The following is a 24217-nucleotide window of genomic DNA, read 5'->3' as shown; positions in this document are numbered from 1 at the left end:
AAATGCCACTGGTGTCACCCACCGTGAACTGGAAGATCTTAAAAAACGGTGCTATGAAATCCGCATCATCACTAAGAAGAAACTAGCTGCCCACCACAAGGAATGTGCTTTAACAGGGGGAGGAAGAAACCGAGCCCCACGACTCACCGACATAGAGGAGCTGGTGGAATCCACCCTTGAGCCTGAATGCATCCACGGCATCGGGGACGCTGACAGCTCTGCAAGAGGTGCGAAGAAACAAGGTAAGATGCAAGTACATTGTCAATTACACATTTAACTATTCCCCTCACACACTCTGTGTGCCAACATCATACTCCTGAACAGGTTTTACAAATGTTCTGCAATGCATCGTGGGAAATGTAGTAATGGGTAGACACCTCTAAGCAGTCTGCATGCCATGCAGCAAGAGAAGCAACAGACAACTAGCATAGGCAAATTGAGAGACAGGAAAAAGTGCAATAGTTGTGTGTTTAATCATGAGACACAGGTGAACAACTCCACTGACACAATGTCCATGTCTGTCCACAGGAGAGTCAATGCGCAGCACAGCAGAGGATAGAGAGAAGAGAAGGGAAGAAGCTGGTCCCAGCACATTACACGGAGGGAAGGACCAAGAGCAGGCAGCCCAGTCACCTGAGGAGCAAACAGCACCACAGCCACAGTCCCCTCTGTTATTTGGGAGTCAGGAGACAGGAGCGGCTGCACAGTCCCCCACCCCCACAACACCATCCCCAGTGCTGCGAAGGGCAAGGCGCCTTTATGTGCCCCCTCGCCGAATACTGGAAACATCTGAGTCGGAGGAGGAGGGTGGTGACACACAGGAAACAGCCAACACTGAGCAGCTGCCCACTCCCAGAGTTTTGCGGGCCAGTGTCTGAGGGCGAAGGCCACGGGAGGCAGATGATGTGCGTCAGGATCAGGGGGTCTTCTGCAGACTGGAGGCCACCATGGTCAAAGTACAGCGCCTGCAGGCGAAAGCAATGATGGGGGTTCAGAGGCAGGCACGCACAACAAACAACAAGCTCGATGCAGTAGGCAAGGGCATTGGGGAAATATCTGAGAGCATGCAGTCAATGGCGTCTGGCATTTTCGACATAGCACAGTGCATGACTGTAATGTGTGACAAGTTGGACAGGGACCATTTGGAGAGACGCAAGGCTCGTGTTGATGTGCGGCAGCAGACAAAAGCCCTGAACAGGTTTGCTACTGCTACCACCGTGCTGTGCAGACGGTCAGTGGCGATGCAGGATGCCATTGTGCAGTGCTGCACCAATTTATCAGTAGGAATGGCCAGAATGACCTCTGCAATGGAGCTCATGCTCGCACAACAGACTGGCACTGGAGGCGACACTTGTGTGTTGGAAAGTGAGGGGTCCACCAGCAGGAGTGGCGCAAGCACTCCTGTACAAGTCTTACGTAGGAGCGGCAGGCGTCGGGCAAGTGAGGCAGGCCACACCGAGAACATTGACACACAGCCACAGCAGTCCCGCCCTGTGGTCCGTGGCCACAAACATTGACTTTGCCCCCCACCCAAAGAAGAGGTCACGGTGGTGTTAACCGTGACAACACAGTCATGGACAGTTTGATATTGTGTGACCGATGTGTGCTATCAATGCAGTAGCGTAGTGAATATTAAACTACATACGCCATAAACTTTGCCTGCATGTGTCTCATTACTCACTCAGAAATATTGCTGTGTGACCTCTTTCCGTCTCAGTCTCCCATCTGTAGCTGCTGCTGCTACTGTACCATGGGGCTCTGCCGCTTCTGTGTCAAAATCAATGTCCTCCACCTCTGTGCCTTCCTTGGTGGCGAGATTATGTAACATTGCACAGGTCGCTATGATTTTGCAGCAGATGATTGGGGTTTACTGCCGTGCCCCTCCACTCTTGTGGAGGCATCGAAACCTGCTCTTAAGGAGTCCAAATGTGCGCTCCACAACGTTTCGTGTAGATCTGTGAGCCACATTGTACCGCCTTTCACTCCTGGTGGATGGGTTGAGGTAGGGGGTGAGCACAAAGGACCGCAGGGCATATGCACTGTCGCCTAGGGGGGAGAAAGAATGACATTAATTGCATGTACATGATACGTAGATCTGCTGTGAGTGTCATGGTGTGTCAATGTGATTTACCTAGCAGGTATCCATTTCCAAATTCCCCGGCAAGTAGGCGTCTGTATATTCCACTATTCTGGAATATGTAAGAATCATGAGGGGTTGAGGAGAGGGGATTGGGAGAGGGGTTGGCCTAACGGCTAAGGCGCTCGACCTCGGAACTGGGGAACTTGGTTCGAGTCTCGGTAACGACGCCAAAAACCCCCTGTGATTCTGGGCAAATCACTTAATCTCCCCGTGCCTAAAATGAATGTGTGTCTGTCCTCATGTAACGTAACTGGTGCTATGTAAAGCGCTCTGATAACTGATTCGGTTCGGTTCTAGTTCGCGCTATATAAAACTCTGCAAAAAAAAAAAAATCATGGGTGCTTCCGGGGAACTTCGCAACGATGTCTGTGATGAGGTTCCCTGCATTACATATGACCTGTACGTTGATGGAGTGCGTTGACTTGCGGTTTCTGTATATGTGCTCTGTGGTTGCAGGTGGACAGAGTGGTACGTGGGTACCATCGATGCAGCCTATCACGTGAGGGAAGTGTGCCAGGTGATAGAAGTCTGTCTTGGTTTTTGCTAGTTCTGCTGGTGTAGCAGGGAATGAAATGTAATGCTCCATCCTCTGCATCATGGCGTCAAGAAACCTCCTGAAGAAGCGGGACAGGCAGCCCTGGGACACACCACCCACTGCAGCTATCACACTCTGGTAGCTCCCAGAGGCCAGCAGGTGTAAGCTACATAGCACCTGGACATGGGGTGGGATGGCGTGGGCCCTGGGTGTTGGGTGCTCCAGGAGTGGGTGTAGGTCCCTGATCAAGTCCTTGATGGTGTCGGGGTGTAGCCTGTACCTCTGGAGTATTTCTGGCTCTGTCAGTTGGAACAGTGTTATCCTCTGCCTGTACACTTGTTCCTCCCTTTGCCATTCTCTCTCTTCTGCTGCCTGTAGTCTTTGCCGCCTTGCTATGACGTAAAAAGCCGCCATTATGGTTCCAGAGGTGCATTTTGGGACTCTTTTTATGGCCCTCCCCTGGTTACCACCTGCATTCAATCCATGGTAAATACTGACTCATAAATACAGAATTTCTGGAAATTCGGTATTTTTGGGCTTTCCTACATCTCCATGGCCATTTTTTACCGTTTCTTATTTACCGATTCGGAAAATAAGAATTCGGTATATATGAATTCGGTATATTCCGAGTCGGAATTATACCGACTCATATTTACCGAGTCGGAATTATACCGACTCATATTTACCGAGTCGGAATTATACCGACTCGTGTTTTCCGATTCGGTAAATATTAGGCTCCTACATCTCATTTCATGGATACCGGTCGGTAACGGCCAAAATTACCGATTTTCGGCCGTTACCGACCGGTATTGGGCTACCTAGATCTGGCCCTCAGTCTTTTATATTCTTCCTTTGTCGCTTATATTTCATATGCTAGCGCCAAGACGCCCTTGGGCATTCGATTTATAAATAATATCAATATCAATCATGAGCAGCGCCATTTTTTCAAAAAAGATTGTTGCCTGTTACCACATCTGATGCAAAGAGGGCTTGTAGCATCATGACTGGAATGACAAGGGTTCAGGGCCCCGACAATGTCCTTTGAGGGTCCCTGGGCAAAGCCAGGGAAGTGCAAGGGGTGAACCTCTCACACAGCCATCAATGAAAACTTGAGTTTGGGGACTCAGAGGGAAGAAGGGAAGCAGTGGGACTGGGTGGAAGAGAAAGGGAGCCTAGAAACTGTTGCTATGACAATCTCACTGCGACGCGCGAATAATGGGATTGATGACATTGTGGCCATGAATAGGAATAGTGGGAAGCGAGATCCAGGCATTGAAGAGGCGAGTGAATCATGTACTGCAATGTTCCTGAACATTCAAGTTTTTGACGCGGTGTGTCGCATTGTGGATGGCCAGTGGTGCAGCGCTGCGCGGGATATCATGCACGTAGGCGTGCTTTGGTAAGGATGTCGTATCATGTGTTGATCTGCACTTGGCCTAAACACACACTTCGAATCTGGTTGCACTGGGAGTACCCTTAACCACCAGGAGGTAGGCGCACAGCCAGCCATCATTCATGACTGTGTCACTAGGGCCCAGGGGAGGGGTGTCCACTACTGCAAGAAGAAGGCTGTGTTTTATTACCCAACCAAAGGCCAAGGGAGCCATCTTCACTGAGTACATTAGGGCTTTGTTAGCCCTTTCTTCGACACTGCTGTCAGGACAAAAAGGCGTAATTCAAAGTGAAATATAGGACATGGAAGCCATTTCGGCCACTTCCTTTCTTGACCAGTACAGAGGCGAGAGAAATCTTTGCACCCTCTGAAACCAAGAACCGAACACCATCTGTTCATGCAGTGAGGATGCAGCCTAAAAAGGATCACATCAGCACTGAAACAGCATGCCACAGATCACAGCAAGTGCTTGGCTTAATTTGTGCAGGGGTTTGCAGGTGATGGGCACAACTCATTTTTTAGGCAGTTGGGCTTGTTTTTCACCATTAGATTGTGATCCAGAGCACGAGACAGCAAGGCAGGAAAGGGAAATAGGAGTAGGAATATGAGTAGAGCAAAACTGTAATAAACGGAGGGAAAGCGATGCAAAAGAGTCTGCAAGAGGGAGAGAAAGAAACAGAGTGCAGGGGGTTGTAACAAGGCGACGTGATTGAGGCGGCATCGAGTCCAGGCAGCCTTGGCATTCTACAACAAGGGCGCTCCGAAGAAGCTCAAGGCGCCCTGCAATTATGTTTTTGTAAATAAAGTGGTGCTTTGCTCCACAAACCTTCCATATTCCGAGGCATGAATGAACGGACGCCTCCCTAGTGGCAAAGAAGGTCGCAATCGCTAATCAAATCAGTTCCCCACTCCCCTCGAGAGGCAGCCGCAAAGCTGTTTTGTTAATTGACAATAATGCTTCACAAACCGGCATCTCCAGCCACTTTGCCATGCTCTGGATTTCTGGCATGAGACATTTAGATTAGCGTGCATGGAACACAGGGATGCTGGATCAATTTTCATAGTGGGGGTGCTGCCATCAATGCTACATCACTAAACTCATAGGGATTCTGAAAATTCCAAGCACACACAGAGGCAAAGAGTAGCAAACGAGCCACGTCCATTCAGCAAGAGAGCGGTAAGGGTGTAGTATGTAGCTGATGTTGCATTTTGGAGCATCCTGTCACAGAGATAGTCCCAATGCGTGCCCCCCTGTAATTTATCAACAGCATATTTTCCATTGAAATGACCACGAAATTGGCACAACCATACAGTTTTACTGATAACATTATATATAGTGAGCAAATGATAATTTGTGTTTCACCAAATAAAGTGTCTTGATTCTGTTAAAATCTTTGTTTCCATTAAATTTCAGGATTACAAAAAAGGCTCTTCTCTGGCTTCTCCAAGTGCTGAAAATATATTGAAATATTTTGATAGATCATTTTATAGGTATCTACATTTTGTAGTGTGTTAGAAAAAAATGACATCCTACAGCCTTTCCTTTGACACTCCCTGTATCCCTGCAAGACTGTCGGATAGTCACTTTAAAAAAAAACTTTAACTTTGTAGGCAGAGAAAAGAAAAGTACACACCAATCTTTATGTTAAAAGAATAAGCAGCAATTTGTCAGGAAACATAGCCTGACATTTGACCTCTGGTTTTGAACACACAGTGAATGCCACAAGAGAATAACAACATTTAAAGTAATTTTTAGTGCTTGTTCTTGGGAAATGAAGGGACAGATTAACTGTTTTTACAATGCGCAGTTATGAGAAAGGAAGACATTGGAGTGGGGGGAGGGGGCACCTGCCACAGCCCTACTTCCAGCACCTTTGCTGGCACCATTTTTGCCAGTTACACTAATCTCCCCATTATTTGGAAATGCCCACACCAAGCAACATTTAAGATTCGTCAGTGGCGTCATCCACTTAGGGAAATTAAAAGGAAGGAGCTCATTGTTCAGAAGAAGTCGCATTTTGAAATGGATTTGCAGGGCCGGCTTTAGCTTTGGTGGTGCAGGTACAACAATCTTTGCTGGATTCCTGCTCCCCCCCATGTCTTCCTTCTTCATGGATTTTCTCACTACCATCCTCCTCCGATGGTGTCCCTGATTACTCCGTACTCCCTTCCTCACGTTTGTTTATATTGTAATGCTAGTTATTCCAACTTGGATTGTCAGAACACGTTACACCACAAACATATCATACAGAGACAATGAACCTCCAAGTGTGTAAATCGATGTAAGGAAAAGCTACTTATGACAAAGAGGACTACAAGTTGTAAGAGTCACAAGTCATCCATTGGACCACTATCATCAACTCCTCCATGGCCACAGGGTGTGTCCCTGTTTCCCTCCAGCTTGGCCAAATCACTCCTACCCTCAGAAATGCTACTACAGACCCCACCGACCTTAACAATCTGCGTCCTATCTCTAATCTTCCTCTTCTATCCAAGGCCCTCGAAAAATGTGCCTTGCTCCAACTGGACAAGCACATTGACTCTTTTTGCCTTTTGGACACGTTACAGTCAGGCTTTAGAAAGGGCTGCAGTACAGAAACTGCTATGCTCAACATTATTGATGACATCCATAACTCCCTCGACAAGGGGGAGGCCTCCCTTCTCATTCTTCTTGACCTCTCTGTGGCTTTCTATACCGTTAACCACTCTGCCTTACTTAACACCCTCAAAGTTCATTTTGGCTTCAATGGTCTAGTATTCAAATGGTTCACCTCCTTTCAGCACAGAACCCAACAAATAAAAATCAACAATTGCTTCTCTAAACCTATTCCTGTCTCCCTGGGTGTGCACCAGGGTTCTATTTTCTCTCCCTCCCTATTTAACATCTTCATGGAACCCCTCACTCTCATTCTCAAGCAAGAAGGAATTAAATACCACCTCTATGATGGCGATACCCAGCTGTATTACAGGATCAAATCCCAAGCTGACATTCTGCACCTCAATGATACAATGACTAAGATTCAACACTGGTTCCAGCACAATCACCTTAAGCTCAACCCTAAGAAAACGGAAGTCATTCTCTTCGCTCCTAAAAACAACCACCTCCCTATCCAACTCTGGATCTCTGACCTTAAAGCTCTCAGCTGCTCTTTGTCCACTTCTAATTCTGTTAAATCCCTCAGAATAAGCATTGACCACAAGCTCAGCCTTTCTCCCCACATAAAAAATGCGGCCAAAGGCGCTCTCTTCACCCTACACGACCTCAAGTTAGTTAAACCCTTCATTCCTGCTGATGACTTCAAATTAGTTTTTCAATCACTAGTACTTTCTAGATTGGACTGCGTTAATATCATTCTCTCTGGAACATCGAAAGCCCACTTAGCACCAATCAAATCTGTCTTTAACCTTGCGGCAAGGTTTATTTCGGGTTGCAAGCGGTTTGACCACATCTCCCCCATCCTCAAAGATCTCAAATGGCTCCCCATTGAAGGCAGATCCACCTACAAGAATGCTTGCGTTATGCATAAAGCCTTGCATCATCACACCCCATTGTATCTATCAGACAAACTCCACAAAGAGGGCTGCACTAGAGAAATGAGGAGCAAAAATGCACTCGTGCTAGTACCGCCCTTGGTAAAAAAGAAACCTACCAAGTCTCGCTCTTTCTCCGGAAATGCTCCCACTATTTGGAACTCACTCCCCAAAGATCTACGCTGCAATCCCTCCTACCTCAGCTTCAAATAAGATCTCAAGCGGCACCTTTAAAAATAATTCTGGGGTCCTTAATCCTGCCACCAAACAGGGGTTCACATCCTGCCCATGATGGTGCCATGTTCTCGCCACTTTAGACCTGACCTACTTCCCCTCTCTTTTTTTCCTTACATATACTTCCACCCTCCCCCTACTAGTTCTCTTATATTTACTGCCTACTCCCACATGTTATCACCTCTCCCACCACCGCCTCACTTCCCCCCTACCTCCACACTGTCCCCCCCCTCATACCTGATCACCCACGCTAGCTTAACTATTAATTACCGGTTTCAGCCTAAATGTACGCCTTATTTTCTTGTTCATGTAATTACGGTCCTTTGCATATTGTTCTTATTGTCTTGCATCTTACCTTTTCACACTAATGTTATTTTGCAATTTGTTCCTCTCTCAACCCTTGTAAAGCTCTCTGATACCTTTGGGTCTAGCCAGCGCTATATAAAACTGTTTAAATAAATAAATAAAATCCGTACTGCTAGGCATTATATGTTAGGAGTGCTTGGTCTTGGAAATGAAGGGACAGATTAACTGTATTTACGATGCGCAGTGAAAACGAGAGAGCACATCTATTAAAATATTATGCTGTTGCTCTCTCCTCGAGTGCTGTCATACCTTATTCTGCCTTGCACCAGTGGCCACAGCCTTATACCACAGTGCAAAGGGGTTTGAGTGAAATCAAGGCTAGGCTTACACTGGAAGGGCACCCTTCCAGCACAAAATTCTATGCTTTGACAAAGTTTAACACAATGCCATTTTTCCTCTCTCTTTGAGTGCTACCGTACCTTATTCTGCCTTGCGCCAGTGGCCACATCCTTATACCATAGCGCAAAGGGACTTGAGTGAAATCAAGCCTAGACTAACAAACAACGTGGTGGAACTGCCATCATCCACAAGGACACCATACGCTGCATGAGCTCCTCAGATTACTCGACTCTGATAATGGAGCATCTCAACTTCCAACTCCACACAGATGGAAAAAGCACCATCAGAGGCACCCTCGCCTACAGACAACCAGGACCACACCCCAGATTCTGCAAAGCCATCCATGACCTCCGATCGCCATAGATTCCGAGCACATCTTCCTAGGGGATATTAAATTCCACCTCGAGGACCCCAGTGACACCAACAAAACCGACCTCCTGGGAAGCATGAGCAACACTGGCCTCAAACAACTTGTCACTGACCCTACCCACATCGCAGTACACACGCTAGATCCATTTTCACGTCCAACGACAGAGTCAAGTACAACCACATCTCACAGCTCACCTGGACCGACCACTACTAGGTTCACTTCACCATCTCGGGACTACCAACACTGGCACCATGCCCTCCAGCTCCCACGCGCACAAAACTGGAAAAAGATATCAGAAGACCAGTAGAACAACGCTCTCAACTCTCACCTCCCAGACACAACATCCAACCCAGAACAGGCTGCAAAGAACTTCTCCCGTGGATCATAGTATGCGCCAACACCATCACCCCCACCAATCCAGCCAAATCCAAATGACCAGCCAGAAGAGCCAGCGGATTCACTGTGGAGCTGAAATCCACCAAAAGCATCCGCCAGTAACTAGAAAGGAAATGGTGCACCAGCAAAGAGACAGGAGACCATACTACCTTCAAGATAGCACTCAACCAATCCCACCGCCTCCTGAAAGAATCAAAGAAGAATGACCTGGGAAGCCGCATAGAAGTCAGCACAAACTGCAGCAAGGAGCTCTCTGCCAACATGAAGGAGTTCTCCAACCCCACAGCCACCGAGACCTACATCACCCTCTCCCAAGAACTGTGTGACACCCTGGTGGATTTCTTCCACAGCAAGATCTCAGTCATCTACAAAACTTCAGACTCCAACCCCCGACACCTACAGCATCAGCCTGCTCACACCCACAAACACATATCCCAAACACCTGATCACCCATTAGGACCCTCTCACAACTCAAGCCACAATCTCCATCATGAACACCGTGCACTCAGGAGCACCCACAGACCCTTGGCCCCACCACATCTTCAAACTCGGCAACAAGATGAATGGCAATGAGCTCCAGAAAGTCCTGAACACCTCCATCACCTTAGCCTCCTTCCTGGAGGACTGGAAGCATGCTGAAGTGAGGTCCCTCCCAAAGAAACCATATGCCAAACCAGCTGAGGCAAATAACTATCAGCCTATTCCAACGAAGGCTATCAAGAAGGCAATCAACCAGCAAATCACCAGATACAGCAACACCCTCTCAATCTGGATTTCGAACTAACCACAGCACCAAGACAGCCCTGAATGCAGCCACAGACTACATCAGGGCCCTCCCAGACCGCGGCGAAACAGCAGCCCTCATCCTCCTGGACCTATCCGCCACCTTCGATACCATCTCCCATCACATCTTGGTCAACAGGCTCCACCACATCGGATTCCAGGGAGACACCCTCAAATGGTTCACCTCATACCTCACAGGAAATCCCCAGAAAATCCATCTCCCACCGTTCACCTCAAAACCCAAGAAGATCATCTGAGGCATCCTCCAAGGATTATCCCTCAGCCCCACCAACTTCAACACATACATGACCCCCCTGGCCAACATGAACAGGTTGCACGGACTCAACATCGTCTGACTATATATGTAAAATGTCTTAAATTACTAAAAGACGCCAACCGCATTTGCCCTGCAGTGGCAGATACTTTACAGAAATTAACTGGTCATGTTTCAGTTGCTGGTTGTTGTATTTATGAGTCATATGCGTATTAATGAGGTGACACTTATCCTAGACAGTACTAATATATCTTAAAACGAAAAAATAACAAGATAATACTGCCACAGAATGTGCTGCATTGCGCCACATAATTTGGCCTGTCTTGCCGTATAATTTAGTGAACCCTGCTGTGTAATGCAGACCTCCTGTACCAAAATATTCCCCAGGAGCTTCATTTCTCAGTTCAGACGATGCAACACGGCTCGTTTTCATGTAGTGTTGCATTGCAGAGACCATAGTTAATCTGCCACTTGGGCTCCTTATGACACAGCCAACAGTCTAGCCATCAAACTATTTCTTACCCATAATGACTTCAATGCATATATGGACAAATGCAACGGCTACAACATGTCTGTATCCTTTTATGGAACCAGGAACCACAATGGTCAATCGTTTGCAAGTCATTCAAGAGGATTTCCTTGGATAAAGGAGCCCATCAGAGACCTTCAGCCCACCTATTAAATTGATGGCACCGGTGCAACTGTCAACACTGCTGGCATCTTGCAGGACTCAAAAATGTGAATCATTGATTGCGAGAACAATGCGAAAACGCAGAACATGGGTGGTCAGAAGTTGCTTTTAGGGAGGGCCGATGGGCCTTCAAAAATGCTAAAAGTGTATAGTAAAATTACGCCTAAGCCTCACTGCTCACAGATATCCATATGATGGATGGGTGATAGGGTATAACCTGGGGCTTACAGTAAATGTTCAGATAAAACTATATGGTACCAGAGGGGTCACCAGACTTTGAAATCAGGGGTCATGAGATCTCTAGGACAGTCAAAAGAATAAATCTTTAATGGTTACCCACTGAGATTCTAGAAATAATAAAGTGGAGTAGGATAGCCTAGAGTGAAGTGTCATAGAGTGGTGCAGAGTGGAATAGAGTGAAATAGAGTGAAGTGCAATACAGTGGAGTAGAGTGGCCTGCAGTGAAGTGGCATAGAGTGGAGTAGAGTGGAATAGAGTGAAATAGAGTGAAGTGCAATACAGTGGAGTAGAGTGGCCTACAGTGAAGTGGCATAGAGTGGAGTAGAGTGGAATAGAGTGAAATAGAGTGAAGTGCAATACAGTGGAGTAGAGTGGCCTGCAGTGAAGTGGCATAGAGTGGAGTAGAGTGGAATAGAGTGAAATAGAGTGAAGTGCAATACAGTGGAGTAGAGTGGCCTGCAGTGAAGTGGCATAGAGTGGAGTAGAGTGGAATAGAGTGAAATAGAGTGAAGTGCAATACAGTGGAGTAGAGTGGCCTACAGTGAAGTGGCATAGAGTGGAGTAGAGTGGAATAGAGTGAAATAGAGTGAAGTGCAATAGAGTGGAGTAGAGTGGCCTGCAGTGAAGTGGCATAGAGTGGAGTAGAGTGGGTTTGAGTGGAGTGACGTAGAGTGGAGTGTCGTCTTTCCCAAGTACACCATACACCTTCTTAAACTCTAGACCAGGCTGGAAATGTCCATGGTGCTGAACTCTCATAGGCTAACATTTACCCATAGTTTACTATGCGAGGCTCTCCCCAAAACCTAGTTAGAATACTACCCAAACCAGTGGACAATTCACGTAACATAGGCCCTTTAACAAGTATTGATTTTGAACTGTGTGTTCTAGAGATTTCAGAATAACACTATACTCTCAAAGTTTACTGTACCATGATTTTAAGATATTTTATAAAGTGATATTTCCTTTCAAGTAATACCCCTAGGACAGTCATATTTATTGTTTGTAACAATTACTGTATCTCATCAATCATGATACCACCTCTGACGAACTAAACCTTGACTTGTCAACTGAGCTTGCCAGAACTGTCTAGGAGATTTTGGAGACCAATATTTTTGTCTCTGACCCGTGACCCAGCCTTGTGATCAGTACGGAACTATTCAGTCTCGCTGACACATATTTTTTTTAATACAAATCTTTATTGGTATGTTAAAACTTTAATATGTTATACAAGCCATTATAGCAATACATGGTTACTTTTGTAGTAAAGAAAATATTTTATAACTTTACTTTGTATATATGGATTGGGTGAAGTCCACATGTACATTGTTATACAGTATTGTCACAATGTCTTTGCATGTTAAAGTATCTATTCATGGGGATAACCGTTTTGTTTAACCTAGCCCCCAAAACTGAAAACCAGGAAAGAAAGCTTTTACATATGCAGCCAGAGTTAGTTAATGGCTGCGGACTGTTACGCGAGTAGTTGCCTGTAGGTATGCCCTATGTAAGACATTAAACGGGATGTATATGAATGTAGCAATATGGGAGACTTTCTTCGGGTGGTCTAGCACTTTCTGCCACTCCTCATCGTTGATGGCACGACCCACTTTCCCATTTATCGCTCAGCGGGCAGAGAGAGATCCCCGCCATCTCAATTAGTGCTTTTGTAGAACCATGTAATCATCTTACGGCCTACCCCCATCATGTATAATGTCTGCATCATTGTGTGTGTTGGGTGCTCAGGAGCATCTATAGTCCATTGTCATTGGAGAGCATGCAGACCCTTCCTTAGAGCAGCAGCTGCCTTCTAAGGAGGTTCCATGCATCTACCAGTGTCTGGAAACTCATTAGAGTGCCATTGAGGAAAAGATCCCTATTGAATCAAGCCCTGCTGCATTCCAGCACTGTACACCTCGGTTGTGATATGTGGCCCTCTGCAACTAGCATTGACTTTAAGGGGATCGCCAGTGCGTATTTTAGTGCTGGTCATGTGTACACGATACCTCGCTTTAGACATACAGATGCCATACTAACAAGTAGAGGGAGGGCTCTCTTCACTTTGAGAGGTGTAAACATCAGTGTTTGAATCACCCCCTCCCGTACTTGTGTGTGTAACTTGTTTTGCAAATGTGGTGTCTGCCAACCACAATGCAAGCCATTGCAGTGGGCCACCAAGTACTGACCCGTAAAGTCTGGAGCTCCCGTTTCCCCGTTATCTGACTTTGCGTCTGCCCGTTCCCCAGATCAAGGTTCCCATTAGAATATCAGGCACTCAGGATATGCCAGTCGGTAGTACAAGTGGTATGTTGGTAAAGTAATTTAATAGCCCGGCAGCATGACCATTTTGCTATGTGCCCCGCTACAAACAGCGGAAGTGTAGGAGCCTCACTGTTGTTACTGCTCGGTGGTCCCTATAACTTCAAGGCTCTAAGAGAAGGCCTGACAGGAGATGTATCTACAGAAGGTTTCTCCACAGTTTTGCAGTTTGTTTTTCTATGTCAAGTGGTAGTAGCTGTCACAGAGCTCTGATTGACATTGACAAGCATTGTTGGTGCCATTCCTATGAGCTATCAGGCCGGTTTATAGCACAGAAGCTTGTAGCCAGGGCTCCAGACTTTGCTGTCACAGGCGAGAACTGGTTTTACATTTATATTCAATAATTGTGTCCACAGTTTCTCAGGTCATTTAGCCGCTACTATTTTGATTTTAATGACACAGAAGGCCAATTCAGCTTCCCCAGGGAAATCTTAAGCATTGCTTTATTACCTTGGTTTATTTTTCAGAGGTGCTCAGAATGACCTGAGGGATCATCCTGAAAAAAGGAAAAGGAGGTTAAGCATTAGAGTACAGGAACAAACTTAAATAAAAAGGATTTTTCACTGCTAAATCATCCTATCTGTGAAATATCATCCTATGCGCTGGTAATATTACTAGAGAACTCTTTGTGTTGGAAAAGTGACGCAAAATAATGCAAAATCTTTTTTTTACTAATTTACTTTCCAGCTCCAAACTTAGTTAGCCCTGGAAAACATTCAAAAGTAGCGCAAAGGAGCGCCTACCACTGCTTTGCATTACTTAGCGCCATGGGGGCGTACCATGGGTGGTGCATTGGTGTTCCCATGCAATCACCTAAGGTTTCTGACACTAAACACTATTTACATTAAAAAGTAGACAAGGTTTAGCATGAGATAATAACATCCATTTCAAATACGGGTTTGGAAAAAGAAATGCTTGAATTTGTCCTTACTTTTCACGCTGTGTATGTTGGCTGCACTGTACAGCACTCGTACAAAGTGGGAAAACGTTTAAAGTTAGTCTGGGCATGGTATTTTGTCCTGGAAGGGCATCCTTCCAGTACACAACGTATGCTAGACTCACACAGACACCTTTGCACTAGGGTGCAAAGTGTGTCCATGGTGCAGGGAAGCACATTTCTGGGCCATCACTAAGGAGAGGTGAGGAGAGTGCCATATGTATGTAACCATGGTGCTCTCCTGCTCTTTTCATCTCGCACAGTGCAGCACAGCTTTCTTGCCTAATGTGCTGCGTTGCGTAAGATTTTTGTAAATCTGCCCCCATGTCTTATGAACAGTATCAACTACCAGGCTGAAAAATCCCCTTCAGCCTCACGTTTCAGCCCGTATGATCTTGCAAGGTTGCTCCATTCAGGCTCAAAAGTTCCTATTTCTTTTAACCCAGGCAAGGAACTCTAGACCTGGAGGTTCTCATTATTTAATGTTCTCCATTTTAAGAAAAAAGCAACACAATCTATTAAATTTCACACAATGGGCCAATCCACAAAGTAAAGAAAGTAGTATTACAGGAGTACCATTTTACATTCTCTTACATTTTTTTTGTGATTCAGTCCAGAATCCAACTCTTTACTAGTAAAAGAGCAAAGACGCTACAGTTCTCTCAGTTTGTACTAACTATATAGAAATATTTATATTGTATTTCCATTGTATTCCCTTCTAGGATATGTTGGGCCAATTCACAAAGACACGGGAGACTACAAGTTTCTTTCCATCCATCAATTATAGCTTGGTAGCCTTTCCAGGGAGTTAGGCCCCAGGCTAAGTCATTCACAGTGTAACCTGTTCAGGCAAATTTTTCCTCTACCTATCTATACTTGCCAAATGCAAATGAGGTTTGAATTTAAGTTACATCAACCATCGCTGAAACTCATATCCCTTTTCTCGGACCACCTGTTATGCGATAAGTCGTTCCATGGAACATACCTTCAGAGCCACGATCTGGCATGCACTTTCAACAGACTCCACCAGATATTTACCTTGGCCAAACGCTTGGTCAAACTATTTAAACAACGCACTCTGCACAACGCACCGTGAAGCATTATGGTAGACACTAATTTCCCAAGGGTATTCTAAGCAGTTATCCGAGAAACAATTCAAAAGCTTATCCTTTGCATGGGGTATTGAGAACCTGAACACAAAAAAATTTAAGCTTTATCTTGAAAAAGAAAGAATGCTGTTCAGCAGATCTAAATACATTATTTCACATTAATTGTGTTTTTTCCAACTTTGCAGGACTGTATGAGGCCAACCAGAGAGAGGAGAACTTGGAGCTTGCCCGTTCAGTCCACCGGTCTGCTTGACGCGTGCACCTCCAACCACAAAGGATGGCTGAGAAGCTTTCACCAGGAGACCTTTTTGAGAGGAAAGGCAGGGAGTCTGTGTCCTCCCTTGATATGGACAGGTTGGCCCAGCCAGATGCCGTAGGCGAAGAGTCTTCGGACAGTGAGGGGGAGCAAGATGGAATCTCCCACAAGCTCATCCGAAAGGTCTCCACCTCGGGGCAGATCAGGAGCAAGGTAAGAGACGTAGGGTGGATCTTCAAAGTCCACCGTGACTGCATGGCGTGAAAGTGGGGTTCAACTGAATGCTCCTGGTCCCACAATGCAGCTGAAAGTGGGGAGTTTTGAAGCCTACACTTGCCCTGACCTCGAGGTTCTTTGTGACTTCGATTGACATTTTGACAGTTTTCATAAATATTTGCTTGGAGGTTTTTAGGTTTGATTTAATATTGTGTGTATCATGCATATCAAATGATTCCATATTTACATACAAGATGGAGACAGGGGTCGGTAGATGGAACTGCTGCTTTGAGATTGGTTGAGAGAGAGAGGTGCACAAGTGTCATGACTAAGAACATTCTACTCCCACATTCTAATACAATGTTGGTTCTTTTCATTAGTGTTTGACTGGCGTTGGAATACACAAAAGCAATTGTATTCAGAGCGCCTTGAGGCGGCATTTGTTGAGGTTGTGATGTGATACATAGCAAAATCTTCTGATTAAAGAAAACGTAGCCTAAAATTTGAAGTTGGGTTCTGCTTTGTGTTATATCTCTTGCAAGACAGTGATTATTGCGTAGAAACAATGATTAAAACAATTAAAACAAGCACTGACAAAACCAAAAGGTCACACTGTGGATAGGCTCACAACCTTTTTGTTTTTTTAATGGTTGTTTCCATGGTGTTTGCGAAAATGTATTGTTGCAGAAGATGCCAGGTCCTCATCAATCTAAAAAACAAAAACACTGTCTAAAAGCAAAAATAGATTTTAATTTCAAAATCACACATTACCACAACACTCCCTGGCATTTAAGGGAACTACTTTGTGAGTAGGCTCTTAATGAAAAGGCAAAATGATGTCACTCTTAGTGAAGTTAGCCAATGGCCGAAGTGGGCTTATCCACTGCCCCGTTCTGTGGGCAGATGAAAAACATGAATGACTCGATAACAGAACAGTGGATGAAGAGTGCTGTCTGGAAGCCCCGACAAGTACATTATGTACATAATTTTAGTAAAAATCAAAAGGCCTTGTTTAACACTACATCTTTTAAAACAAAGACAGGCAACAAATTAAGGTAAATTAAAAAGAACTTTGTACAGTATTGTTTGTTCCTCAAAAACGGGGACGCAAAAATAAGATATCATAAACATCAAACGTATGTTTGGCACAATAAAAGAACATAACACATCTCTTTGTACATATGGGTGACTGCATGCCATGTGGTCTTTGTCTGTGGGTTCGTGTTGGTCTGTGTGCTTGGCTTCCTGTGTGCTGGTCTCTGTGTTTAGGTGACTGCGGATATATTGCCTGTATGTGTAAACTGGTGTATCTTGGTATAATGCCCTGTCCCAATATTTGCTTGTATGTGGAAAACTTAGTGAATAAAACTCGGCCAGTGGGTTGGGAAGTTAGAATCCTAGCACAGCTGACTCAGCCCTTCATTCTTTTGAGACTGACGAGTTCAATATAATTAAATTAGATGTTAGTAACACTTGTTATTTACTGCGATTAGAAATGTCAGAAATGCCTCATGAAGCTTTATATCAAAATACAATTATTATTGTCACTGTGTGCATGGATGTTACATGTTTGGGACAGATTTCATTGCTATTGGCTTTGCCGATGCTTGTTAATGTAGCACTTGTATTATTTATGTGGTATTTATAAATAGCAAACTAAGCCCGAAAGACAGTGTAGGGCTATACTGGGTCAAAGGCAAAGACAGTCAATGTGTAACTAGAAAAGTTATTTATTTTTAGAAGTGAAAGTGGACTGTTACTGCATTATGATTAGGGTTCCCGGTTTTATGGTATTTCTTTTTTTTTCTACATTTCCGTCTATATTTATTTTTTGCTAATTTTGTATGTATTTGTCCATTTCTATTCTGTGTTTTCTGTATAAAGAAGCTGCCATGGGTATTTTTCCACATTTATGTGACTGATAAATGTACATACGCATTTAAATGTCCAAAAGGCTTCAGCAGTATACAGTGCAACAGTGTTATCTGAAAACACTTGCTTTGCAGAATAGCATAAATAACTGTATATCTGCTCTTATTTAAGCTTAATTAGGAAATGTATTTTGTTTCCATATCCCCTACCTCTCAATCTGTACACCTACTGACCTGGCACTCATGATTGACAGTAGAAAAAAGACATACAAAGAAGACATATTTTCTGTATTTTTCTGTATTTAAAAATAAATACAGACAGGAAAATATAGTTGTCTGTCTCTATTTATCTGTAAAAATCAGTAAAAACGGAAAACTGTGAGCACTAATTGTGATGTACTGTTCCTTTGCTCTTTCCTAAATTGGAGCAGTGTTAGGGCCATCCTGATGGATACAGGATTGTTGTTCCAGATCCTGGGTGCGCCGATGGAAAGGGCCCGTTGCATTGGTTTTTTTCCCACTTCTTCCTCAATGTCTGATAGTGCCCTGGCTGGGGGTGTGCCGGGAGCCACCGGAGATGGTGCGGTTTAAGGTAGTTTTGAAGATGTGAGATCCGGCTAGGAGAATAAATTAGTGGAGCTCATCAACTCAGGGTGAAATGGTCCCACCAGCATCTAGACTATTTCTAAGTTTTTTCTGTCAGGCAGTTAATAACACTAAGGCATTAATTAACACATAAAGTAGTTTGCCCAGAACCACACAACTTGGTTTGTGTAGAAGCCAGGGGAGTTCCGGAATTTTAGGCTTACAATTATGTTTGGGAATTCATTTGCACAAATATTAATGCCAGGAGAGTACAAGGGTCAGAATTCTGCACATATGTTGGAATTTGAGATCTACATAGTACTTCATTGGGTGGCCTACCTGCAGGGCACATCCACAGAGGCAGTAGGGGGTGCTTTAGACAGAAGCTTTGCTAGAACCTGCTTTTTGGAGTCTGATTTTAGAAGCCAGCATATGAACCTGACCTCTGGGCTCCTCTAACTTCCAAAACTGGCTGTACACCATGGTGTTCTGTGTGCACCCCATCTGTTAACCAGCACTTACCTTGCTTTGTAGACTAGACCTCGGCTATGTCTACATATGTTACAGAAACATGAGTGATAGAAATGTCCTTCGGAAAAAATGTCAAGTCTCAGATTGCTCCAGAATGTGCAGGTGCAATGCACACCGTGAGATATTTTAACTGGCGGTGGCAAAGTCTTTTTATGCCATGCCACATACGGGAGTGATCTTTGAATTAGTAATCGAAAGGATAGCATAGCAGGTGTATGCTAAAGGAAATGCCTCAACTTGCTTCCTAGTGAGAGATGGACATCTTAGCTATCAATACTTTGACTTCAAAGTATATTACTCCTTTTGATAGCAGCATGCTTCTAGATCTGCAATGTAGAATAGTTATGTTATAATCTATATATTACACTAGCCGTAAACCATTCACGTATGCCACCCATCACTTTGTTTGCTCCCTAAGGGGAAGGGGTATGCCAAGACCCAAGCTGCACCTCCAAATAAGGCCCAACTATTTTGAAACTGGACTGGAGTTGCTGTTGTGCTCCTGGCCGCATGTGCACAGCCTAGAATTTTGGGATGAACAGTTCCTTTTGGGGCCACGTAAACACTGATTTGCACATGGATGGTCCCTATATATATATCATGCATAGGAGCTAACAAAACAACTTAATGGAATGAAGGATAGAGGAATTGCCAGTAGCTGAAATGAATTCAAGCATTTATCCATCATGTTTTGTGCTGCATATAATCAAGCATTCCATCCGTCGTGTTTTGTAGTGTTTATAATCCATGTGAGAAGAACGTCATATACCTGAAGCATTTTATGGTTTTATAGAGTTGGGGAAGGCAGGGGGTAGGAGGACACTAGAACTGTGGAAGATATGAGTCTAGAAAGTAGAAATCCATGGACATGTGGTACTATTGGCCTAGTTGGCAGGGGTATAACTTAGGCCCCTGAAGCGCAAGCGAGGAGAGGGGCAAACCTTCAAGGGGGCTCCCATTTAGACTAAATCCAATGTATATCTGTGGGATGGGAGAAATCAGGGACCACTACATTCTGCAGGGCCCCCAGGAGTAGCGTGCTACCCGCCGAAAAAGCGCTTCGACGCCTCGTCAGGGGTAGTAAGCGCTATATAAATGCAATTACAATACAATACAATCATTTTGCATAACACCACTGCTCGTGGCATCACAGTGCTGTGTTTGTACTTGGGCAATTTTTGCACTCAGTGGATATAGACCGTTTGCATGCATGCTTACATACATTTCATAACCACACTTATAGATAGGGGGGGAGGGGGCCAGCAGTCTCACAGACCTGGTCAAAGCGTCGATTTAAACCTTTAGCCGCTCATCAACCCATGTTCTGCCATTTAAAAACACGCAGTACAGCTAATAACACGGGGATTTAAAATGTAAATGTGCCGCGTCCGAGACGCTCCTTGCCCTGTGCCCCTCGCTTACCGTAGGCGTCCAATCAGCGTGACCTCCACTTACCGCCGCAGTGACAATAACAAAGGCCTGCATGAGGCCAATCAGGCGCGCGACCGGAAGCGCGGGCAGTGAATGGCTGAGCGCGCTGGCAGCGCGCCCAGACCTAATCATGGTGGCGGCAGGTTGTAAGTATCCGACGCATTCCTTCTGTATGGGCAATCCGTCATCGTCACAGGGAGCCAGACACCCAGCTGCCAGCCCTGATGAGCCGGCCCTGCGCTCCACCGTCTGCGCGGGAAGGCCGCCATTACCGTCTCCGGCAACCTTCACAGCAATTACAGAGTCAGCCACGGTGGGACTTAAGCTGACCTCCCCTCCTGACTCCTCGGCAGTCAACGTGAAAGACACGGATGGCGAATGTGGCCAGGGTTGGATTGGGATCGAAAATAGGCCCCGGCACGCTAAAAAAAAGTGGCCCACATTTGCGGATTGCCTTTCCGCAAAACACTGCTTTGGGAAAGTGTAACCCCTTCGCCGCGGCACGAATTTCGCAGCGGCGCGTGGGGGCTAGCTTGTGAGCGCGGTGCTGCTGTGCTCGTGACGGAACCACGCCGTCAGGAGTCACAGGCGGCGTGTGCTCATGACGGCGTGGTTCCGTCACGGCCCGCCCGCTCATTAATTCGCCCGCAAAGGTGGGGAATTAATGCTGCGCTGGAGGAGCGGCAGCTGCATGACGGAACCACACCGTCATGAGCACACGCTGCCCGTGGCTCATGATGACGTCGTGGTTCCGTCATGAGCACGCAAGGTGTTAATGAAAAAAAGGGGGGAGATCTCAGACAGAACATGTTTGTATAAATTCAAGTAGATAAAAAAAAAAGGCAGGGATTAGTTGACACTAGTGAACCACACCTGAATACAAGTGAGGCCACTTCAGCTAAGGCCCACTACCTCCTCCGCACAATCTGCATACACTAATGGGCCGGCCCCAGCGAGAGAAAGGGAGTGACACCTCTGCACGTTGATAAAATGGAGGTAATGGACGCCCATCTGACTCCGGAAAGGCCACACAGGCACCCACTGGGCCGCTGGCGGCATCCGAACAGCACAGATAGCACCCAAATCAGCCCCCAGGCAGCCCCAAAAAGCCGCCCACAGCTGGAACTCGGATACGGGCCCTTTGGCCACTGCCCCAGTGCCCATTTTACTATTTTGACCCTGAATGTGGCACGAAGTCAGAGGAGGGGGCACCAACAAGCTTGTCATACCACATGCTTATTTATTTATTTATAAAGTTTTATATAGTGCGAACTTGCCCCTAGAGGGTATCAGAGAGCTTTACATATGTTTAGGCAAAGGAGAAACAGGTAGAACAACCAACAAACATAGCGTGGCCAGTGGGAGGGATGAACCGCAAACGCAATGCAACATGAGGCTTGGGAATTCATGACATGAACGTGAACAGTCTAGGGACGAGAGAAAGGGGTAGGCTGTCGACTGAGACAGGAAAGGCCGCTCCTAGGGCAATAATAGCCCATACAGTGATGCAGCTGCCAGCGACGCATCAGCAGCAGTCGCAGAATTCACGGGCCACCAGCGCCGAAATGTAGCAAGAGTGGGAGCAGGTGTTGGGGGCACTGACGGAAGCATAAGTTGAAGTGAGGACACCATCCGCAGTAATTGGCCATCTCTAATGTAGAGTGAGCTAATGGGATAATACAACAGGTAGCAGTAGGATATATATATATATTCCTCTCATCTTCTAAGGAAGCAGCACACACCTCTGGTGCCCATGTATTATTTATTTTAAATTAGCTTTATGACGCAGGATCACCTCCATTTCAAAGAGCTATGCAGCCTTCTTTGCATAATAGAAGGCAAAAAGCTCAATTGACACCATTAAATCCTCACAATTCGCGGTGCAAAATGAGCCAATTAAGGGCGCAGAAAGTGAATGATGTTGAGACGCAGCAGTGGAAGTACCTAATAGACAACAGGCATTAATGTTTGCTCGCATTTGTGCTTTATTGGACTTTGACAGCACTTTCGCCCAAAAGTAACATAATGTTTCCAGGAAAGATGTAATACAAAGGAACTGTTGAAGAAAATGGCGCCATCATGACAAATACACGAGGAACACGATGATTCATGCTGAGAAGCTCATACCGACTGGCATCTTTGCATCAAGAAACGATTTTAGGCAGGGCAAGTTAAATTATGCGGCAAGAGAGGCCAATATTTTTATCCATAGTTCACTAAATTGTGTTGCATGAAAAGGCACATTAAGCCAGACAATGCGGCATAGTCTGTGGCCCTATTATTCCACAAGTTTGGCATTTTAACACGTTAAATGCTCTGGGCAGCCTTACACCTATTGGTATCAGATTCACACCTGAATAAAACAATCAACAACTAAAAGGCAACTGGTTAACCCTTAAAAACGTCTGCATTGTGTTGCACCATGTGAAGATTTTTTGTTAGAACTTTGTATTTGTTTGAGCTAAAAACAATATTTTTTGTTTTGGTTGAAGTCAGTAAATTTTGCCGAAGACGGTGCTATATGCTGTAAAAGCGGTAAACCCATAACTATGCAGCAAAGGCTGTGGCCAAAAAATCGCATAATTTCAGTGACCCTGTTATGACAGTACAAAAAACCTGGCATGGATTTTGCTCTTGTGTGCTCCCTCTGGGCCCCTGCGCTTTGACAGGAAGTTTCGTAGCTAAGGGGCCGATTATGATGGCGGGCGGACAAAACCCGCCCGCCATCGCAGCTGCAAAAGGGACTGCCCGCCATAGGTGCAGCGGTCCTGCCATATGAATTAGGATGTGCCCGCCACACCAGGGGGCGCATCCTGTATTTTAACATTGCAGCGGTCGGCAGCACCCGCCACAATGTTAAAATACATGTTGTGCTTTTGTATGTACAATGTTGTAGAGTGGTGAGGCTGGGCCTACCACGTGTATGTATATGCACTGAATAACTACACCAACACTTGCTTGCACTCAGCCGGAAAGACCCCGAGCGGTCTTCCGCTTGTTTATTTATACCGAGGGGCGAGCCCGCCCCAAGGTTGCGTGTGCGTGCGTGCGTGTAAGGATACAATGTATGTGAGAGCCCGGATGGCTCTCTACATCCCTCCTTTATTTTAGTCTCTTTCTGCAGGCACATTCATAGTCTCTTACTCATGGAGACGAACAAGCAAAGTCCAACAACCGTTGACTCGGCCTAGGATTGGGCCGCAGGTTGTAGCGACGATCCTGGGTCCGAGGTAGTTCGACAACCCCAGCCGGGGTTGTCCTCGGACCCTCGCTCGCATCCTCGACCCTTGGCTGACTCCGCCCGGCCGCAGGGCCTGGTGACACTGGCCTTGGTGGGGTGGCCATTCGCGGCAGAGTAGGAGTTGGATCAGAACAATTATCAAAGTCCATGTTTTCTTGGTCTCCATGTTCCATTCCCTCGGTCCGTTGACGCACATTGACATTGTCCAGTACCTTCTTGAAACATGAGGCATTCCTCGTCACGGTTTGGCCATTCCTCCTAGCTGTAATCATAGTCCCTTGCACTCGCTCCACTGTCCACACTTCTGGCTCAAAAGGAGTCCGAAACTTCCACCCAGGATGGCGATCCTTGACAACGACAGTGTCCCCCTGCCGGAGGGCTGGTTCTTTGGCATGCCGATGTGCGCTTGCTTTGATGTTGGTGGCCTGTCGC

At 45.7% G+C, this 24217-nt stretch overlaps 2 protein-coding genes across 5 annotated transcripts in view; one reads left to right on the top strand and one right to left on the bottom strand.

The window, feature by feature from the left end:
- LOC144785288 (uncharacterized) overlaps positions 1-24217 on the bottom strand; it is an 850769-nt gene that overhangs the window by 146516 nt on the left and 680036 nt on the right. The gene's annotated exons all lie outside the window — the stretch shown is intronic.
- DGKK (diacylglycerol kinase kappa) overlaps positions 15840-24217 on the top strand; it is a 556369-nt gene continuing 547991 nt past the window's right edge. For 3 of the 4 annotated variants that reach the window (XM_078663836.1, XM_078663835.1, XM_078663830.1), the window contains exon 1: positions 15846-16123. In XM_078663836.1, coding sequence (XP_078519962.1) covers positions 15932-16123 — 192 coding nt within the window. In that variant the 5' untranslated portion in view covers positions 15846-15931. Of the gene's footprint in view, positions 16124-24217 lie in introns of all 4 variants that reach the window. The other variant, XR_013601700.1, reaches the window with a different exon arrangement.

Source organism: Lissotriton helveticus, chromosome 10 (genome assembly GCF_964261635.1).
Source record: "Lissotriton helveticus chromosome 10, aLisHel1.1, whole genome shotgun sequence".
NCBI classification, from domain to species: Eukaryota; Metazoa; Chordata; class Amphibia; order Caudata; family Salamandridae; genus Lissotriton; species Lissotriton helveticus.
Note: the sequence above shows the minus strand (reverse complement) of the source record. Positions and strands in the feature narration are given on the sequence as shown.